The sequence below is a fragment of the Condylura cristata genome, unplaced genomic scaffold, assembly GCF_000260355.1.
Source record: "Condylura cristata isolate star-nosed mole 26May11 unplaced genomic scaffold, ConCri1.0 scaffold00014, whole genome shotgun sequence".
NCBI classification, from domain to species: domain Eukaryota; kingdom Metazoa; phylum Chordata; class Mammalia; order Eulipotyphla; family Talpidae; genus Condylura; species Condylura cristata.
This window is the reverse complement of record NW_004567115.1, coordinates 13,132,580-13,153,643: the sequence shown is the minus strand read 5'-3', so window position 1 is coordinate 13,153,643 and position 21,064 is coordinate 13,132,580. Positions and strand designations below refer to the sequence as shown.

At 51.7% G+C, this 21,064-nt stretch overlaps 1 protein-coding gene across 1 annotated transcript in view; it reads right to left on the bottom strand.

The window, feature by feature from the left end:
* Positions 1-409: 409 nt before the first annotated feature.
* The window catches only part of SLCO2A1 (solute carrier organic anion transporter family, member 2A1), an 81,083-nt gene continuing 60,428 nt past the window's right edge, over positions 410-21,064 (bottom strand). The window contains exons 4-14 of the mRNA XM_004682188.2: positions 20,215-20,442; positions 19,313-19,411; positions 17,104-17,240; positions 15,449-15,527; positions 14,956-15,120; positions 13,751-13,940; positions 11,918-12,083; positions 9,514-9,677; positions 5,531-5,595; positions 3,084-3,207; positions 410-2,238 (exon numbers count right to left, since the gene is read on the bottom strand). Of these exons, the coding sequence (XP_004682245.1) occupies positions 2,118-2,238; positions 3,084-3,207; positions 5,531-5,595; positions 9,514-9,677; positions 11,918-12,083; positions 13,751-13,940; positions 14,956-15,120; positions 15,449-15,527; positions 17,104-17,240; positions 19,313-19,411; positions 20,215-20,442 (1,538 nt within the window). The 3' untranslated portion in view covers positions 410-2,117. The remainder of the gene's footprint in view (positions 2,239-3,083; positions 3,208-5,530; positions 5,596-9,513; positions 9,678-11,917; positions 12,084-13,750; positions 13,941-14,955; positions 15,121-15,448; positions 15,528-17,103; positions 17,241-19,312; positions 19,412-20,214; positions 20,443-21,064) is intronic.

The following is a 21,064-nucleotide window of genomic DNA, read 5'->3' as shown; positions in this document are numbered from 1 at the left end:
GTGAAAGGAAGGTGACACCATCGCACTCTCTACTGGCGATCGGAAGGCAAGATTTGCTGTGGGAGCAGTAGTGTTGTCTGTGACCAAATGATCAATCACGCTTGCGATGTTAATTCCACTTTGTGTGGTGGATTTGGCTGTCATGGCCGACCCCACTCAAGGGCCATGATCAGGCTTCTGTGAGCCCAGCACCACCAGCTCTGATGGTGACCGGAGGACCATGTGACAGGGCGATGGGTGGAGAGTTGCAGCAGCTCTGATTGCCATGGCCACAGGCCCCTGGAGGCTGTGCACCAGTAATGCCTCTGGCCAGAAGGCTCTGTCTGCTCTCTGGCAGATACACATGATAATACAAATTCATGACCAAGTGGTGTCAATAGCAAAACTGTAAATATATTAATAGCAATATTATAAGAGAATAAAGGCTGGGGAGGATAACCTATCTTCCAAAATCTGAAGGTTTGCAGACAAGAGCTCAGTTAAAGGCACTGTTTTCAGAATTTGTTTAAATTGCAGCAAATAGGACCAGGGTTAGTTGCAGGGAATCATTTCCCAAGCAGAACCATTTTAAATGCTGAACTCGGCCCCTGAGGTTGCTGGAGCCTCCCTTCCTGAGCGAAATCTCTGGAAAGAAAGCTGGTGGCTTTGGAAACAGTTGTCTAGAATAGCTTTTGCAGAGACCTCGTCTCACAGCAGGTTGGCCACTGACACAAATTTTGTGGCCACCGCCGTATAAGGTGGTTTCTGGAATGCTTCTGGAGGATTCTTCCAAGAGGAGTGGCCAGCTGCCCAAGGGGCTGGGTGAGTCAGCTCTCTGTCCCACAAAGGCACAAGGTGGGGCACGGAGGGGGTCAGGATCCTGCTGAAAGTCTCTGGCTTCTTGCTGTGTCTCCTTCACCCCCAGAGAGAACATTCTGGGAGGAGGCCCTAGTATTGATGGATGAAGGGAGGGACGATCACAGGGAAACTTGGTGGCGAACCATGTAGTGGCATTGTTTACTCGAAGCTTGTCTCCAATAAATTACAGATCTGTTGATGAAAGGCCTTCTCCACTGACCTTTAACTCTGACCCTTTACCCATAGCAGCAGTATTTCGTGACCCAGGACCACAGGGGATGTCCACCTCTCTGGAGGCACTGAGAAAAGGCTTAGAAAATGTTGCTTTATACCAACTGTATTTGACAGCAAGGAAGTCAACCACATTGGCTTCTATTTTGCCGACTGATTTTCTGCCATCTTGGACCACCTCTCTTCACTTGGCCTAGAGGATAAAGGCCAGACAGGAAAGTCTGCTTAAGGCTGCCAGGGAAACTTGAGGAAGGTGTCCTTATCACCCTGCGGTGAGGGGCTCACCTCCACATTGTGAAGGTGGGTAGCTGGGCATCAGGGCCATGTCACACTCGCCCTCAGGCCTTCAGCGTGGTGTGAAATGTTGCTCCACACAGACAGACGGGTATACAGAAGAGTCTAGAGCTAACATGCACGGCAGTTGGAGGCCCCATCTTCAGGGTGTCATATCCTGATCCAGCGCTAGAGGGTGGGGGAACTGAGAGGGCCCATCTGGCTATGCTTCCAGTCAGCTTCTTCCAGGCAGGAGGCGAGGATCTGACAGGAAGGGAACCAGCCCCTCCGGTGTTCTGTGCTGATGTCAAACCTAGAGGCAAAGGGGATGACAGCCAGGCCCCCTCCCTTGCTTGGGTGTGGTCATCAATAAGCCAGCCCACTCCCTTTCTCCTCTGGGCAGTAACCCTGTTTCCCCCTCCACTTAGTAAACGGTCCCCCAGAGAGCTGGTGGGGGCAGGGGCTGCCTCTGTGGGCATCCTTGCTGGAGGACCCAGTACTGAGGGGAGCCTGAGCATGTGGGGGTTCCTGCTAAGGAGCCAGGAGAGACCTGCCCCTCCAGCTCTGTGCCCAGCCAGCCGAGGTGCATGGTGGTCCCCAGGGACCCTCCAGGGGCCTTTGGGAGGAGGAGGCAGGGAAGGCAAATGGTGAAGGGGTTTTCTTTCTTATTTAAAAAATTAAAAGGAAATTCCATATTGACATTAGTAACTACAGGCATATGGAGGGGCAGGGTCCACTCTCTGGAGCAGGGTAGTGGCCCGGCTCTGGGTCAAGCTTCAGATGAGGCCGGCAGCCTTCTCCTGCACGTTGTACTCCTTGTTCTTCTTAACTCGCCAGCTGGTGAAGAGGAGCAGCAGTGTGCCCAGTGCTTTGTAACCCATCTGCAGGCCTAGGTATCTGTGGGGCAGGAGGAGACAGGACCGGGAGGGGTGTGAGAGGCCCTGTGGCCTGAGTTTTGGGGCAAGGGCACAGAGCAGTGTCGTTCTCTCAGTGGCCTGAGGAAAAGGTCTCCGCCCATCACCACCCAGGTGGGCCACTTTTCTCATTTCTTTGACAGCAGGGTACAAGTCTCCCAGGAAGTGGGAAGGAACTAGGCCTAGGTCAGCTCACCTAGTAGTCTTCATCCTCCCACTAACACTCCCAAGAGGGCCAGAGATGACATAGTAGCCAGCCTGGAGGGGCCTGTCCTCCCAGAACAGCCAGAAAGAGGGGGGCACCTTTACTGCCCTTATGGTGTCCCTCTCTGGGCCTTCTGGACCACTCCTCCCTGTTCCACATTCCATGCAGCTCACTGTTTCTAATCTGTGTGGTGACAGCAGCAGGTGATAGAAGGGGTGCAGCTGGGCTGGGACCCACTGATGCAGGTCCCCCCGACCCGCCCACCACCTTGCTCAGGACCCACTATAGGATCACCCCTTTCTGAGCAACAGCAGACGAGCCTGGCATCACTCCACAACCACGGCCTCTCTGGGATGACGCCACCCCCCCTCACCCCACCCCCACACACACACTTTGACACACTTCTGCTGTTGTCCCTTTTGAGAGCTTATGGGGGCTGCAGTGGAGGTTGTAGAGTAGCCCCCTGCAAAGTGCTCTTTGAGCCCTGAAACCTCTGTCACTGGTGACCGGGGCCTGTCCATGGAGTGCCCCCCTGGCCCTCTCTGGAAGCCTGCAAGTCCTCACATTAAGCACGGAGAGGAGTAGATGCCTGAGGCCTGGACACTGGCCTCCTTGGTACCCACCTGTCTCGGAGACTGTCATTGTCATAGTAGGCACAGGCCCCTCGCCTCCCTGAGCACTGTGTGTTCCACCGGATGCAGGAGGAGTCGATGGTTAAGCCGTAGAGGGCAGGAGATGGAAGCCAGGCTAGCATCAGGGGAAGAGAATTTAGAAAGCCAAGGTCACTTGGAGCAGCAGACAGAGAGGCACCAGGCAGGGGGTGGTATCAGTGCCCCCCAGCACCCTGCCTGGCTCACGTGTGAGAGAATGGCATGGTGCAGCCCTGGAGACATGCGCCTGGAGCTAGACCTGCTCTCTGGGAGGGCTGCGTCCTCTTTCAGAGAAGGCTAGCAGGAGAAGAGGGACCCAAGGCCTCCCCTCTGGGCAGAGAGGATCACAGAGGTCACCCAGATGCCAGTCAGGCAAACAACATAGTTCCCACACGTGGGACTGGTCTCCAGAGGTCACATGCTGACCTGTACTGTGTGGCAGGCTCTTCAGGCTGTAGGCTGAGCGCCTTCATTTTAACGGCCAGTGCATTTGACCAGATCGCTGTCACTAGCCAAGAGAGTCAGGCTGGACTTTGGACCCTCACCTACAGAAGTTCAATTCCTTGTGTTCTAGTACCATGAGCTGCCTGTTGGCTCAGACCCACAGTGCCCTGGACGTTCAGAGCAACCTCCCCAAAGCTGGTCCAGGGACTGTGCTTGAGCAATGTTAAATCTTCAGAATGGCCTGTGTCAGTAGCTGCAATGCCAGGCCATCAGCACACTGGGGCGGGGTGGCTGGTCTTCAACCCACACTCAGGCCTGGCCACCAATTATTTAGAACATACAGAGGGAGCACGGCCTCTCAGACTCTGCTCAGGACCCCTTTCTGGAGCTGGAGCTTGGGGCTCCAGTCCTACATGGGACTGTCAAGAACCACTATCCCCACTCAGACCCTGCTCATTCCCAGTCTCCAGATGAATGGGGGATGGAAGCCAGCCACAAGGACTGAACTCTGAGGATGCTTCCTTAAATAGCAACAAAGTCCAGAAAAAGTCTCAACAAATCCCAGTGGGGAGTTTTAAACTTGCCTGGATTTGTAGATACAAAAGCCTTTTTTCTGCCACAGAGTGGAATTGCACTCTGGGGTGATGAAAGGAATCTCTCCTGGCCTGGGTTTTCTAACTATGGTCCACATTTAGTTATCTGAGCTCAGGTGAAAAAACAAAGGCAGTGAGTGCTTTGAGCAGAGGGAGAGAGCTGGCTTTCAAGGTGGCTGGAAGAACTGGGGCAGGGCTCGTCGGGGTCTGTCTCTGCCCCTGCTTGGCGGTGTGGAATGCAAGGTTTCCTTCCTGGTGGAGCTCCAGAACAAGTGCTAGGGGAGTACTAGTTCTCTATGCTCTGCCAAGATGACAGGGTGTCTCTTGATGCTTGCACGGGCCAGAGAGGGTCCAGAGGATAAAGAGGCAGGAGGTCAAGAAGCCCCCTTAGAAGAGCTGGTTCATTCCTCATCATGCATTCTGGGGTGAGCAAGGGCCTGCAGGGCTCACAGTGGTGGGGTGGGAGCAAGGACCTGCAGGGCTCCCAGTGGTGGGGTGGGGTTGGGGGAGGTGATACCAATGCCCCGAATGATAACAGAAACCATGGCGGACTGAGAAGAGCCTTGGCTCTTGGATGATGGTGCACAGCGGATGCTGCAGGCATTTCAGCATTTGAGGTTGGAAAGTGCATGTTGGTAGTAATTACAGTCCTGCTGCCGCAGGCGCCATGTTCTCCACTGCAGGCGCATCCACTAACATCCTCATAAATAGCTCTGCAGTTGAATTACTTCTCTTTACCTGTTGCTGCAAGGTGCACATATCAGTGCCCAGTGCTCAGATTAATCTATTGCTGGATATGTCAAAAGTATCTGGGAAAAAGGGGGTGCTGATGAGGCCAAAGCACCCCCACTCCATGTCTATGCACTCCAGGGTGCTGGGTGTTCCCTGCTCCCCACGGGAGCACCTTCCTGGTGCAGAGGTGCAACCTGTGCACAGCTCCGCTCCTCCCTGGGTTCAGGCAGGGTTGCCAGCAGAGCGCCCCCTGTGGAGAAAGTGCTGAATAGCAGTAGGAGGTGTGAGCTGCCAGCTGGGAAGAAGCCAGGGCTGGGCTCAGCTGCCCTTCTGACCCCACAGGAATGCAAAGGTTTTGTTTGTTTCTATGGCACGAATTCTCAGAGAAAAAGTAAAAAATACCTGCCTTTTATTCTGTGTCCTCAGCTAGGTTCACTTTTTATTTTTCATCTAATTTAGTTTGGAGTGAATGTAGTGGAATCTTTCCTGCGTGGGAAACGACCTACGTAGGTGCTTGCAGTTGTCCTGATAATGCACAGCTTCTCTGTGCAACAGCGATGAGGCAGGGATTTCCCCAGTCCCACCCTGCACCCAGAATGCTCGGATGTCCAGGGCTACGCTCAGGAAGCGGGCCACTGCTCAGACACTTACCCAGAAGGCGCATCAGCAAGAACTGTACCCCGATAGCAAATGACTTTTCTTCCTGGTTTACTACACTGGAAAGGAAAACAGGAAATCAGCTTGAGGACTCAGGGCCATGCCCTCCCTCTGAGTGGGGACAGCCAACTTTAAGTGTGTGGAAACCTGTCTTCTGATGACCTCACAGCGACCTGGCTGCCAGCACTGCCAGTGTGCTTGTCAGTGGACCCCAACTTTGAATGCTGGATTAGCAGCGCCTATAGACTAGCGGAACTGAAATGCAGGTTCCCCGGGCCCACCTCGGACCTCAGGTGCTTTTGGGTGGGGCCCAGCCCCAGCCCTCTGTGTTCTAGACCCTCTCCAGGAAACTGATATTCGAGAACTACTGCTCTCTGTGACTTTCAGGGCTGACTGCTCAAGAAGCCAAGGGCTGGGTGGAGGAGGCTTACTGGAGGGAAAGGGGCTGGATGTTTATAATACAAAACTGACAACTTCCTGAGGAGATGATGCAATGTGTTAGTAGGACTTGGGCCGTAGACTTCTGTGTGCAACTAACAGAATCCCCTACCTCAGGTCCAGAGGTCACCGGTATGTGTAGTCACACAGAGATGCACACACAGAAACACCCCGTGTTTGTTTGTTTGCTTGTTTTTAAAGATTTATTTATTTATGAATACAGAACTGGGGTACAGGCCAGAAGTGCAGGCGCGGTGAGAGGATTCACCAGAGACAGAGTGGGGAGCAAAACAGGCTGACTGACGAAATACTTTGCTGAGGGGAGCAGTGGGCAGGTCAGGAGAGGTCTGCCACGCCATGTGGGTCACCTCCGGGGTGGGGGATCGAACTCACACTGAAGCGGCGGCGGCCAGCTTGCAGTGCTGCATCCTAACCCGTTGCGCCACTAGGGAGGGCTCTGTTTGTTTGTTTTTAAGATTTTATTTATTTATGTGTACAAGCCATATTTATTCATGGGGTACATGCCAGAGGTGGGCAGGGGTTGGAGTGAGAGGATTCACCAGAGACAGAGTAGGGAGCAGAACAGGCAGACTGAAGTACACTGTTAAAGGGAGCAGTGGGTGAAATAGGAGAGGTCTGCTGCACCATGTGTGTCAGCTCCCTGGCTGGGGATGGAACTCATGCTGAAGTGGCTGCGGATAGCTTCACAGTGCTATGCTTTAACCCGTTGCGCTACCAGGGAGGGCCCTGTGTTTGGTTTAATGCTCTAACATGGCTTTCTTGACATTCCTCATAATTTTGTAACAAAGAGCCTCACATTTTCATTTTGCACTGGGACCTGCAAATTATGCAGCCAGTCTTGCCCATATTCTTCCTTAAGAGGAGAGCCTGGTTTGGTTGAGGAAGGAGAGTCAGAGTGAGAGGGGAGAGAGGCTCTCTGGAGGTGGTGCTGCCAGGCCCCACCAGTCTGGAGAGGATTGGGAGGTCACTCCCATACATAAGGTGGGGAGCCAGGAGCTGGTGGTAGAGGTGTCTACACTCCGTGTTCTCCATGCTCTGGGAACATACTGTCAGGTGGGTGCTTGCCGAAAAAGTTGAGGGACCCCTGGGAAGGGAATTCGGGTAACTACGAGATCTCAGCACATATTTTGCTTTATCTCCACCATCACAGTTTTCCTAGTAAACTGAAGAGAGGCCTTCTGCCAGCTCCTCTGAGGGAGCACCCCATGAGGCAATGCTCAATGGGTGTACCAGAAGAAAGAGGCTCCTTCTGAGATCCCCTCAGTGGAAAGGCCACCAATTTCTTTCTAATGGGTTCTCCCTTCACGCCTACAGATCCCTCTAGCAGCCGCACGTATAATTGGAATCTCCTGTCTTAGACCTTGCTGCTGGGCAGACTCCTCCAGATTCTCAACTAAATGGGATTTAGGCACCCCAGTTCAACTTCTGATGGTGCTCTAGGGACCCTTCTAGTGTCTGTCCCATTAGCTGCACCCTGTGTCATTGCAGCTTTCTGACTACTTCTCTCCATCCACATTTTTGGGCAGCCTTCACGTGCAGCCTGTGTTCCTTGGACGGGGCCAGGACCGACGGGGACAATGTCTGGGCTGCCACAACCTCTTTCGGCTTCACCTTCTTCGTGTAAAGTAGCGGTCACTCCCTCAACTTTTCACCTTCTTCGTGTAAAGTAGCAGTCACTCCCTCAACTTTCCCAGAGGGCTTTATATGTAAACTGTTTAGTATTTCCGGGGTCTCTTCTCCAGTGCTCTCCCTGACCACACTTGGGAGATTTTTTCCTAGAAAAGCCATTCTGTGGTTGAATTGATGCTCCTTCTCCGCTATTTTCCCAGTGCTGGGCTTTGCCAGATGTCCTCTGGGAGGTGACCTGCCAGAGACCGCTACTACTCTCCCCACTACTAAGGATTGCCCTGTGAAATGTCCTGAGCCTCGTTACGTCCACCCAGATCTATCGTCAGGCCCAAAATGGTCTGTCTGACCTGGGGAGTAAGGACCCCCCCCCCCAACACATGCATCCCCATCTGCCTCATGTGCCTTAGGTGAAAAACAGTATGTGGAATACAAATCTGGGGGGTAGAGAAGTTGACCATGGTTTGGGAGCAGCACCAGGCCATGGGCTCTGGGAATTCCCACTTGTTCTTGCTGTGCATGCTAAGAAGGTGGGGTTCATCTGCTCCTTTCCTGGGCCATTTCTCAGAGTTGTGGCTGCGACCAACAACCTTGAGGCAAGAACTGGAATGTTCCCTAGACCAAGAGCAGGCGTGGTGCATATAAGCAAGGGCTCTTGGAACCTCAGTGCTCCTCGGTGTCTCTTAAACTCACTGCATGTGAGCCAAACGCCTGGGCCTCTGTGTGCTCCCCAGAAGAATTGGGGGCCAAGGACTAACCATGCAACATGAGGTTCAGGCTGCTCTTTGGGCAGTGAGGAGCAGAGTTTTTTAGGTTTGACTCAGAAGTATCCTGTCTTCTGCTGGCATGCTTGAAACAATTAACAGAAACAGGAGCGTAGTAGCTGGCTAGCTCTCTTGAGAGTTCATGTGCAAAGACTTTGGTAATAAAATCTCAGACCCTGATAGTGGCTGTTTGGCTCCTTCCTTATCTCCTGGCCTTCTGGGGAAATAGGTCATTGACACCTAGCTAGCTATTAATAATAGTCATTATTATAATTTGGTTAATAGTGATAATTGACCAATATGTAAAGCACCTTGTATTTAGAAAGCAATTTACCACATAATCCTGACACCACTCCTCTGTGGTCAGTCTCCTTCATTATCCCCATTTCATAAATGAGTGAGCTGAAGCTCAGTGGGGCTGGCAACGCCCAAGGACACTGCCAGCCCATGGCGGAGGGGACCTCTGACCCCGCCACTGGCCACCCAGTCCTGTGTTGTCCCTCTCTGCTTGTGCTGTGGCTAGTGTGGGGCAGGTGATCTCAGCTGTTTTCTCCTTGCAGAGGGCTGGTGAAGGGAGGGCCATCCTGTGGCATCTCGGTGCCCTGTGATGGGGCCCCACTGTCCTCTTCCCCGCTCTGGCCAGTGGTTCCCTCCACACCTGAGAACTTCCTTCTGGCCCGCTCACCTTTCCTCATTTTCATCCTTTCCCGTGGCCCTCACTGTCTCTGACACCTTCCTCATTTCCTTTCTGAATTTTGTGCATTCAACTGAATTCTCCTCCCCCCTCTTAGTTCTTTTAGCATTTAAAAGAGCTAAGGATTTTTGGATTTAAACAGCATTTCCCTGGCTTCACCATGTGACTCAGCCATTCTCTGGCTCTGCCCTCCTGGGCTGTGTCTGCTCTGAGCACAAGGGAGGTGCTGGGAGCTGCTTGTGGATGGGGGAGTGTGTGTGGTGGGGTAGCCTACTCGGGGCGCTGCCTTCGTGGTGTCCGCCACATCACCTACAGCAGAGCACACTCACGTGCAAAAAGCTCTGAGGGCCAGAAAGGAGAGAAGCAGGCAGTGGGCACAAAGCAAAAAGACCTGAGTGGACAGAGAGGCCCGGCCCGGACAGGGGCACACTCACCGCAGAACCATCATGTAGAGCGGGTTGTGGGAGGTGCAGGCTATGAGGGACACGAAGGAGATGAGGAAGATGGCCGGAAGCAGTAAGTGGGCACACGAGATAGGGCATGGTCCGGTTTTTGCCGAAGCTGATCCTCCAGTCACACAGCTGCAGTTCAAATAGGTCTTGAAAAGGAAAGGGGGGAGGGCACGCCTGCAGTTATTTCTCCACACACTTCAAACACCTGTACCACATCTGGCAGACTCCCTCAGCTTCCGGGACCTCTGGGGCCACCCTGTGGTTCCCTACCAAGCTGGGCCACGTGGGCTGGGAAAGCTGGAGTGGAGGCCAAGGGAGCGGGTCAGGGCACCCCACGGGTTTCTTCTCTGCCCGCTGCATTCAGTTTCCGGTTGTCTGGGCTTCTCCACTGGCTATACCGGTGCCACCAAATGTGGGATTCCATTGCCAGGCAAGGTCCACGCAGTTTGGGGTCCGGAGCCTGCCCAGCAGCAGTGGTTTGGTTTGCTGTTTTTGCTGTTGGCCTGTTTACTGCAGGGAGGATGAGGAAGGCATGAATAGGAGACCTCAGTGGGAACATCACTGAGCTCATCATCTGTCAGGCTTTGTCTGGGGCTTTCTGCCTGAGACTTCTTCCTGTCTGTAAAGGACTCCAGAGAAGGAGGTGTCTACCTCTGGTCTGCAAGTCCATTTGACGCAAAGCTGTTGCACAGCTTGACTACTGCCCATAGCAGGTGATCTTCATCTTCTCTCTTGCAGTGTCTTGCAGCCTATGACATTTAAGTATTATAGCAAGTGTGGGGTCAGAATTGGACCTATTGAGTTGGTATACTTCTTTCTGCCAGACAGCGGGAACTACGTCCCTTTTTCACCTTGGCTGCCAGGAAGCTCAGAAGTAAGTTCTGTGCCATATGGCTGCTAGTTCCCTCAGTCTGGAATTTTGTAAGCAGGTCCCCCCACCCCTTATTATGCTTCTTTCTTGACATGGTAATGGATATACATGTGCTGTTGTTGGAAACATGCCAGGATTATTTATGAAAGTAGATGACGCAGAGGTAAGTAAATAAAGATAAGGAAACCAGAGAAGTCACCACAGACTATTCTGATTTGAAGACAACTAACAGAGCATCTCGTCTAAGCTTTGGCCCCTTTTTTACCGGGGACCCCTGCTCCTCTGCCCACAGAGGTGGCTGTGGAAGCAGCCTTGCTATGTCTCCGTAGAGCAGTGGTAAGTGGGTTCACCTTGTCCATGCCCTCTAAGCAGGGGGAGGAGGCCCATTCTTCTCCTAGGGCAGCCTTAGGGAGACTCTATGACTCTGCATGGTTCTTAGGGAAAGCAGAACATCTAACTCTTAGCTTGGTCTGCCTGGATCTGGTCTCTGCCAACTCCCTGGCCCAGTTATGTGCGATACGCCTTTCTCGGTATCAACTTTGCCTTTCTCTCTTTCTCACGAGCCCAGTTCATTTACGCCTGGGACTTGCACATGCAATTCCTTTACTGAAACACTTCATAGGGTTTTCTTCTGCTGTCCCTTCTCTGAGGTGTCCCCAGCACTCTGTCCCAATAAGTGTCTTCTTCATAGCATGTGGGTTACTAAACTACCTTGCGCCTTTTTTTTTTCTTTTTCTTTTTTATAGAATGCAAACTCCATGAGAAGAGGGCGCTTGTCTGGGGTTCACCTCTAAATCCTAAGTACCCATGACAATGCTCAGTGTTCTCTAGTTATTTGGATAACTTAAAGAATAACTCGAGTGGATTTGCTGATGGCTGACTCTACAAATCTGGAAGCCAGAGAGCTCAGGGTGCTGGATAGGACCTCACCCAGAGCAGCCTGAATGTGGGCTGCATGAGTGAAGGCTGGTAGGCACGAAGTACACGCCCTTGAATGGATGTGTCTGCGGGGTCTCACTGGGCAGGGGTCTGGGTTCGAGTCCCAGATATGCTCTACGTAGTTACATTATTTCAGGCCAACTGTGTGTCTGTGCCTGGGAGCAGAGGGGCTAAGGCAAGCCTTTGCAATCACCGCTCTGGGCTCTATCTTTCCAGGATCACATCACAGAGACCCTCTTCCCTTCATTTATCTGGGCCAGGCTATGTGGCTTCGCAGCACGGGCAGGACACAGGACCTAGGGATGCCCATTGGGTGCTGCCAGGGGGAGCATCTCAGCTGAAGGAGTGCCTTGGCTTGTTTCTGCTGAGCATGATTGTGTTGAACACTGGCCAATCTTTAATTGACTTCAGGCTGTAGGTATCTGGTCATGGCCTAGGGGAGGGGAGGTAGAGAGACAGCGGGTGTGGCTCAGAGACCAGAATGCTGGCATGTGCCCCGTGGAGCCCTGCCCATCTCGGAGCCAGGCGTGGTGTATGAGGGCACCGGGAGACCCTGCAGGCTTCTCCCGCCCTTACCAGCTGCTTGGAATCTTCCGTGCTCTTGTTGACATTGCTGCAGCCCGCGTGGCAAGGAGAGAGGTACTCTACCCCATTGTCTCCACAGACCGGGTGGAAGATGGCTTCGGTGCACGAGCAGTTCCTGCGGCAGGCAAGAGGCTGCGGATGTATAGAACTTGATGTGCTGCCAGCAAAACAGGAAACAGGGAATCAAACAAAGCAAGACCAAAGAAGAATCTTTCCATGCCAACCAGGATAAGTTCCCTGCCTGGTTAGTGTGCCTGTATCTCTGTTTGTCTTGGGTCAGTGCCACCCGGGATCTGAATTATGCCTATTGGAGCCAGTAGTGATTTGCTGCTGGCTAGTACTCAAGGCATCTCTTCGTTTCTTCTGCTACTTGGACCCCAAATCCACCAACTATTGGCTGGACAGGTTTGGTCAACAACTCCCTTTCCCCCAATCAAAGATGTCAAGACGGCCCCCGGGACTTGATGCCATGGGGAAGTGTGAGAGCAGCTCTCCTCGCCCACCTAGGCTCAGGCTAGAGGCAAAGGCTGGGAGCCCTGGAGGTAACCCGAGGTTGGGAGGGCTCGCTGTCTCTGGCTCTATACTGACATTGCCCAGGCCACTCATCCCAGAGCTTTAACCAAAGGGATTTCACTGGCTGATCTCATGATGCACACTGTCCTCCACTGCTGACCTCCCTGATCTTCCTGGGAGGCGGCTGGGGTAGGGGCTGACCAGTCATCACTCAATGCTCTGCTAAAATAACTATGCAGATAACGGCGAACAGTATGGTGATATGTCTTAGGTGCCAGACGCTTCGAGTTGTTAGCACAGCCACTCTGCATTTATGCTCCTTTGATGGATGAGACAACTGAAGACTAGATAAGTGAAGTAACTGTCCCTACCATGTGAAGAGCACTGTCAGCACGAGGACCCAGCCTGGTGACAAGGCCATGCGCTACACTTCCAGAAGTCACCAATGGGCCTACAAGTTTCTCACCCCTCACAATCCATAGCCTGCCACCAATGGGCCTACAAGTTTCTCACCCCTCACAATCCATAGCCTGCCGCCAATGGGCCTACAAGTTTCTCACCCCTCACAATCCATAGCCTGCCGAAGTCCAGTACAAACTGGGGGGGGTGTCCAAAGCCAGAGCAGTCCTCCTTTCCGTAGTGCTCGCTCCCTCCTTTGCCCACCAAAGAGAGAAAGGTTCTTCCAATGAGAAAACACCAAGGCAGAAAGGTACAATATCTCTGAATGTCACATCCTTAGTGGGAAACATCTAAAAGAAGAGGTAGTTGAAAGGTGGCTCCCAAGAAGAAATGAAAAATGCTCTTTGACCAGCACCCTCCCTCACAGGCTACTAAAACCTTCCAGGCTTAAAACTGAGGACGCGATAGCTCCATGCAAAGAGGCAGGTGAACTGCCCTCTTCCTCATCTGCCTTACTTTCATCCTTTCCCCAACTTGTCAAGTCTCTTCTCATCTTTCTTCAGCAACTCAATGATACTGTAACTCTAGCCAGCACTTAGCCAATGCTAAACACAGCTTATTTCCTACAGCCCGTGGCTCATAGCCCTGACATACCCCCAAATGGAACTTATTAGTTTTTGGAGCTCCTTAAAACACAATTTTAATCCCGATTGCCAGTGATCCCTATAGCCCTTTGTCTCTTCTAATACAAGAGCACACTACTTAAAACTTGGTTTTCTAAGTTGCCACGTAAGAGATTAGATCAAAAGAAGAGAAGAAGAGAAGAGAATTGAGAAAGCAGGAAGACACAGGCAGTCAGATCCAGGCTCTGGCCTTAGCAAAGGTTATCTCCTCACCCCTCATCCACATTACCTGGGGGGATAAACCTCTGCCACAGTGGGGGTGGAGCACCCCATGAAGAAGAGAGGGGTACAGAGGATCATGGAGATGGTGATTATGGTGGCAGCCACTCGGGGGATGGTTTGTAGAGAGAAAACAAAACGCTTCATGAGGATTCCACCAAACAGCATCCCCAAGGCCGCAGCAGGCAGGTTCACAGCACCTGTGCATGGAGAGAATCTGGTCTGGGTGTGTGCGCCTGGGGCGTGTGGGCCACAGACACCAAGTTGACCACAGAGAAGGGGCTTCCTGAAGGAACGTTTGGTGTGTTCCTTTGCTACAGTCATAGCCAACATTGATTGCAAATGTGCCGATTTCCAGACAATCCATTGCATTATCTCACACAGATGGTTGCCCTGCCTGTGCAAAGAATAAGGAAGGAAGGAAGGCTCCTGCAGCTGTGGGTTGGTGGTGTATTCATTAAGCACCTTTCATTACCTGGACGCTCATTGCATCCTCACAGTGACCACATGGGTCTAGAAAGGCCCATACAGTGAGCCCTGCCATCCAGAGACCCAGGAGGGGTGAAGTCACAGCCAAGAGCCACACAGGGGGTCCGGGGTCATGCTCTGTCACTACCCTGTCACATCCGTTTGGGAAAGTCATCCCCTTGGTGCTTGGTGGGACCACGCAGTGGTTCTCAATCTTGTCTGCAAAATTCCCTATGTGGGGCCCTACTCACAAGGCTTTCATGGACTGAAGGGGGAGCCTGGGCACCTGATTTAAAACCTCAGCTTTCCAGGGGAGCCTAAAGTGTGGGTTAAGAATCACTGGGCTACAGACTGTCTTCCCCCAGAAGATGCATTCAGGCCCTTGGGAAAGAAGGAAAATGAAGGCATTTTTATCCTAACTCCAAATTTGACCCTCTCATTCCTTTGTTATTCCTGTCGAAGACAGGGCCTTTGGGAGGCTGTCAGGCTTCTGCTCCCTCTGATGGGGAGGAAGGTGGCCCCTCGCCTCCTCTCACTCCTGCTTGGTATGATACGGGTCCCAGAAATCTCCCAAAATCATTCTAGATTGCCAACCAGGAAAAATGTCCTTAAAATTCTTTCTACTGGGCAAGTCCTTGTGTGGCTCCTGTCTGTGTCCGGTCTGGCCTCGCCAGCTTACATGGGCAGCAGGAACGCCCAACCCCTCCCTTCAGGCGGACTGCTACTGCCCTGTCCCTGGGGACTCACCAATGAGGAAGTTTGCGTAGGCCGCTGAGGCGCCATACTGTTTCTCCAGGAACTTGTTGAGGAATGTGGAGAGGCCGGCAATGACAGAGGAGAAGGTGCACTGGCTCAGGACCACCAGCATGAAGAGTGGGTTCATCAGGAGCCTCAAGAAGATACGGGGAAACCCTACGAGCAAATTCCCCTCAGGGACCAGGCCTCCATGGCAGAGAACTGCTGACTGACCCCAAATTCCTCCTCATTTCAGGCAGCTCTTCTCTCTTCCTGGGACTGTATCTGAGCTGCTCCGTCCAGGGGCACACAGCCCTCGGACACTGACTCATGTTCACAGGCTAAATCTGTTACCACCAACCCCCTGGCAGAACCCTTCTGGGCCACCACAGACCACCTGCTCTTACTGCCCCTCACCACACACAGTATCACACGGGCTTGGGGTATCCCCTAATCCTTCAACCTAACTCCAATCTGGTCCACCCAGGGCTGCCCAGTCAGTTACGTTTAATGAAATCCACCAGGGAGCTTCTTGGCTTGATGTCATCCATCTTCCTTGTCTCATCCACTATGGCAGGAGACCTCTGAAGGTAGCAAGGAGGGAGAGTGTTAATGGCCCAGTCTTCCTGCAGCCACCATTCCCTGGGGCCTTGACCCTTCTGTTCTTGGCGGCTCTGGCCTGGGGCACAGTGGACAGCCACAGGTGTGAGTGTGAGAGGCTGCCCTGTGCTTTGGCCACTGACCACAAGGCATCTATGACAACTGCCTCCCAAGATACCCTGGGTTCATAATTTCCCATCTAACATTTCCATGACTGATACCAAAAGCTGCTTGATTGGATCCTGCCCCTGGTTGATCTGTCAGAGCTCAGCTTCTCTGTCCTCAGATCCCGGCTGGCTTCTAGAACGCTCTAGTCCAGCATGTCGTAATTCCAGTTCTCTCTGTCTTTTCTGTGGAGCCCCTGCTTCTACTCAAGTGCCAAGGTGAGTCCTGCTCAGTCCTGTCCTGGCCCTCTGCCAGAAATTCCTGTGTAGACTACGTCCCTCTTTTGAACTCATCGGTTGTGGTTCTGGACCACACAGCTGCATGGTCTCTGAGCCCTGACACTGTTAGGGGCCCCAAGCGTGGCAATTCCCATTCACTGAGTGCTTGCCCCATGTCAGGCTCCATGCCTAGCATATTCCACATGGACTGTCCCATTCTTCACAACCTCCTGAGACACATTCTTTAGCTCCAGTATTTTAAAGGGGAAAACTTAGGAGAAAGAAAAGTGCATAAGATCGCACACTTCGTTTCTAAGTAACAGCCAGATTCAAACTAAGGCTTTGCCTAATCCTAAAGCTACAAAAGTATACTACCAACATCTGAAATTTTCCCTAAGACAAGCTGAGACCCTCTGCTCTGCACTCTCCCAGACTGTCATTAAATTCTGTCTCTGGTTCAAAAATTTGAACCCCTCTTCCAGCAAAGCCCCTAACAGTCCTGTAGTGGACTCCAAGATCATCCATGACTGCCCTTGCCTCAGTTATCCAGTAGCCGTTCCTGCCTCACTCCCTAACCAGAAACTACTTTCCATGTTGCTCCCTAAGTGTTCACCTCGACACTGAAGCACCCCAAACTCCATGGGATCAGAACAAGTTTTAGACACATTCAGATCCCCATCCAGACTTCTTTTCCATTTTCATCCTCCCATGATTCTTCACTCCAATGGCTATGAATGGAACACACACAGGAAGGACATTCTGCTCAAAACATGCTACACTCTACCTATTCTCACCCTTTTTGGCACCCAGAGCCCTTTCTTACTCAGTCCGTCAGTCTCAAACAGAGATGGGCCTTATTGCCTGCAAAAGTCAAATGTACCAGGTCACACAGATCTATCTCTTAACTCTGCAGTCCAATTTAGATGAAGTAGCGTTTCCCAAACTACATTCTCTGCAGCCCTCCTGATCCCTGAGGTCCCAGGGAACAATGATGAGATACCATCTTTGGAAAATTCACCCTCATCTCTCAAAGTCTCTGAGAAATCCTGCTTCATAAATTTGTTTAGATTTCACCCAGAATTTGCTAAACCTGTTGCAACTTCACAGTTTTGTTTTTCTATTCCACCTCCTTGTCTTGAACTCCCAGAGAGAGAGTTAAGTGTTTTCAGAACATTACCTCGACTCCACTGGGCATTGCTCGAGGAAAGAAAAAAAAGGGGAAAGAACTGAGAACCAAGGTGGCAGAAGAAATGAGCAGGCCCAGCCACCAGGCTCCAATCCATCGGGGATCTCTGGGGCTCAGGTTAACTGCAGCTGAAGAGAAACCAAAGGACATAAGTGATTGTTGGATAAGTACATGATTTCACCTTACTGGAAAAAAAATCTTTCAACAAGGGAGGTTTGTTGACTTCCTTCCTGTGGCAAAGATGAGGTAAGCCATGAGTTAGAACCTAATCAAGACAAGCTTTCTTCTCCAGACCGTTCTGGTCTTTCCAGAAGATTAAGGCCACTGTTCACAAGGCGGAGCTTCAGAGAATTTCCAGGATGAAGGGGTCAGACCTGTACCTCACTTGTTTATTCCTAAGCCTTGGGAGGAATAATGATGAAGTCTGCTGACTCTCTTGAGGATTAACCACAAGTCAGACATGAGAACACATTACATCTACTATCTTGCTGGGTTTCCCCAAGTCTGGTAAGGTAGGAGTTCTGTCCATCTACCTCCAACCAGTCAGGCAGCAGGATCAGAGAGTTTAACCTTGTCTTAGACCCAGCAAGTGACACTTCATTGGTCAACTTCAAACTGTCAAATCTGCACCTTTTTGTCAAATGCTGCTGCCTCCAATCTTTCTTGATCCCTAAGAATGGGAGCCCCATAATCTCCAAGGAAACAATCAACAGAGTGGGTCATCTGGCCTCCTAAGGAGAAGGTTTCTCTTGGTGAGTCTTCCATTCACATAGAACAGTTTGCCATCATGTTTCTCTTTGTAAATCTACATGAGCACAAAGGGAGAAAGAAGGTGGAAACACAACCCATACATCTCTGGGCTCTGCCCACAATGGGTTGGAGCTCAGTTGCTCTTCATGTCGGGCAACCAAAAACCAACTTGGGAAGCACCAACAGAAGGACAAAGATGGTTTGACCCTGAGGCTCCCTCTGACTTTCCGCCTTTGTCTGAAGTACTAACAGGTGACAGTGTGGTTTCATAGTCCAAGGGATAGGAGTCTTTGGGCTCTGTTGGCATGGTCAGCTTTAACTCGTGCCTACATTCTCTGTGAGATGGGCAGGCTCTCATCTGTGTGTCAGGCACTGATATTCCTGATATTCCTGCCTTTCAGTCAACTCTCTGGCCGGTAGGAAGTTCATGTGCCATTCATATGCTCCCTGCACATTCCACCACTTGCTTTGTCAGGGACACTCCCTCCCATTACTATGTGTGGAACTCTCACCCATCTGTCAGGGCTCCTGCAGACATCACTGCACTGGGGAGCCCTCCCTGGTGACCTCATGCAGGAGGACTTCTTCTGGTCTTGGAACAGCCAAAACACTTCGCCTGCCTCTGCCTGACTTGTGGGAGGCTGGGCGGTATTGGACAAGTTCATGGGACATATGTCCTGGTAGGTTCACCTGGGGCTGGCTCCATGAATGGTTGTGACCTTAGTACTGGTGCCCTTCTCCATGGACTGTATTTTCTCATTCTCAGGTACACAGTGATTCCAGGCCATACCATTTTTTGAAGAATAAGAGCTGCTATCTGTCCATCTTTTAATATAGGCATGTTCTAATATTTACAATAGCGCTGTTTTACTAACATTAATTAGTCCAACTTTACAGATAAAGAAATCAAGACAGAGAAAGTTGAAGGTCCCCAAGATCACTCAAATAGCAAGAGGTGGGGCCACGTCTGGTTTTCATACAGTTAAACATAATGCTATACACCCTTCTGGGTGCGAGTCATAATCCATGTGTATATTATATGTAATTTTCTTTCATTCTTTTCTTACTGCAAAGAGCTATTAAATATATATATATATTTTCAAGCAATCACAACCTTCTTGGAATCAAAGAACCACAGGACTATTTTTAAAGTTAGGATGGGCGGCTTGAGACAACACTGAAGCCCTGCCCCAAGTCTCCAGGGTTCTGCTGCAAGCTGGAGGGCAGAAACTGTTCTCTTCAGCAGCGCATTCCCACAGCTTCCAGCATGGGTCCTGGTCAGAGTTGGTGCACTGTGCCAAATCTGGCTGTCTGAGGAGTGAGGGAAGGTGGAAACTAAGGAGTGAGAAAGAGGATGCAGTGAGAATTTGGAGTTAAGACTTTTGACCTGATTGGATGGAGGGAGGCGCTTGGTGGGGCTGGCAACAAGAGGAATTCTCTGCATACTCACCTGTGTCCACCCGGCCGAAGTCCACAAAGATCTGCAGCATGACAGAGCTCAGCAGGTACCCGAAAGCCGGTCCAAATACCGAGATAGCAAACAGGATGGCTGGAGGGCGGCAGGAAAAGGAGATTGAGCGGGATTGAGAAGGCACGACACCTGCAGGCTCCTTTCTAAGCTGAGGGATTCCTGAGCTGTCACTTCATCTGTCCCTGGCCCTGACAAGCTCATAGCTATGGCATTTCCCATAGAACCACTCAGGATCATGTGATAAACAAAGCTGTTCTCCAGCCTACTGCCTGAGAGATCTGCCACCTCGGAGACATTTAAAGAAGCCAGCCCAGGGGCACGCTGGTAGGCAAAGATCCCTGCAGAGACAATGCCAGCGGTCCTGGCAGGAGCGGTGGAGCTGTGGGGCCTGAGGGTGTGGTCTGTCTGTCTGGGGTTTGGGGCCTTATGACGCTCACTGTGGCTTGTAGCAATGGAAGAGTTTGGGCAATCAGACCACCAGAGTCTGTCTGTGCTGCATGCACTTCTTAACATCAACCTGTCCCTAAATAGGGGAGATATATGTGCTCCGGCCTGTGCCTATACGACTGGACAGCAGCAGTAGCTATACTTGACATGCGCCTGCGCGGTTACGTGATCACCAATCTACCAACTACATGGGTAATATTAGCCCTATTTTGCAGATGAGGTGTCAGGTCCTGGGTGTCTGCCACCAGGACAACACAACTGGTAGGTACAGTAGGCATTCAGACAGGGCTGCCCGATCCCTGGCCTTCACAAAGCATAACTCATTGTTATATTTCAGTGCAAAAGGGGACCTTGATCTAGACTCCCAGGCCCTGGAGCAAGGGTCCCATCAGGGCCTGACCCCTCCCTGCAGCCTCTCCAAGCATGAGACTCACAGATGTATAGGGGCGAGTTGTTGGGCTCCGAGAAGTCGTCCACATAGGAGATCCCGAAGGGCTGAATGGGCACTGTCCCGATGCCAGCCAGCAGCTGGGCGACCACCATGAGGCCCCACATACTGCTGGTCTCCTTCTGGGAGTCTTGGCTGGTGCTGTGGCACTTACTAGGGTGTGGGTCCTGCGAATGCTTTTGACAGAGTTCGGCTTGGAAGTGGCTGCTATTTCCTGCAAGAAAATGCACACCAGTCACCACCACCCCGTCTCCAGTCTCTGCCAGCTGGCCTCCAAACCTGGCCTTTCTCCCAGCGCCTTTGGAAGAAAGCCAACCCCAGGTCAGAGGCTGTGCTGGCACATAGGCCACGGCCCCTGAGGGCCACTTCAGGCCACTTGGCCAGCAGGAGTGATTCTAGAAACAAAGGTGAGAGTGTGGGATCTTAGGGGCAACCCTTTTGGAGGGGGTGGGGGGGTTGTCCTCTCATGGATGTCCATTCTTGCCCCTCTGTGGGCACTCACAGGGAGCTGAGCATAGAGGGACCAGTACTTTCACTCCTGAAGGACAGGGTCTCCCCACTGGAAAAGGGAGGTCCAGGATGGAAACCCAGACTTATTGGCCTTTGGGACCTCTGTACTCAGCCTTAGGCTGGGCCCCCTAGGTTTTGGTTCCCTTTAGGAGAGAGGTCAGTTAGTCCTATAAGAAATGGTGTCTCCAAAAACAATGATTGAAAAAGATACCTGCACCCCCATGTTTATTTCTGCTTTATTTACAATTGGAAAAACATGGAAGCAGCCCAAATGCCCAAAAGTAGGTGACTGGATTAAAAAGATGTGGTACATATATACAATGGAA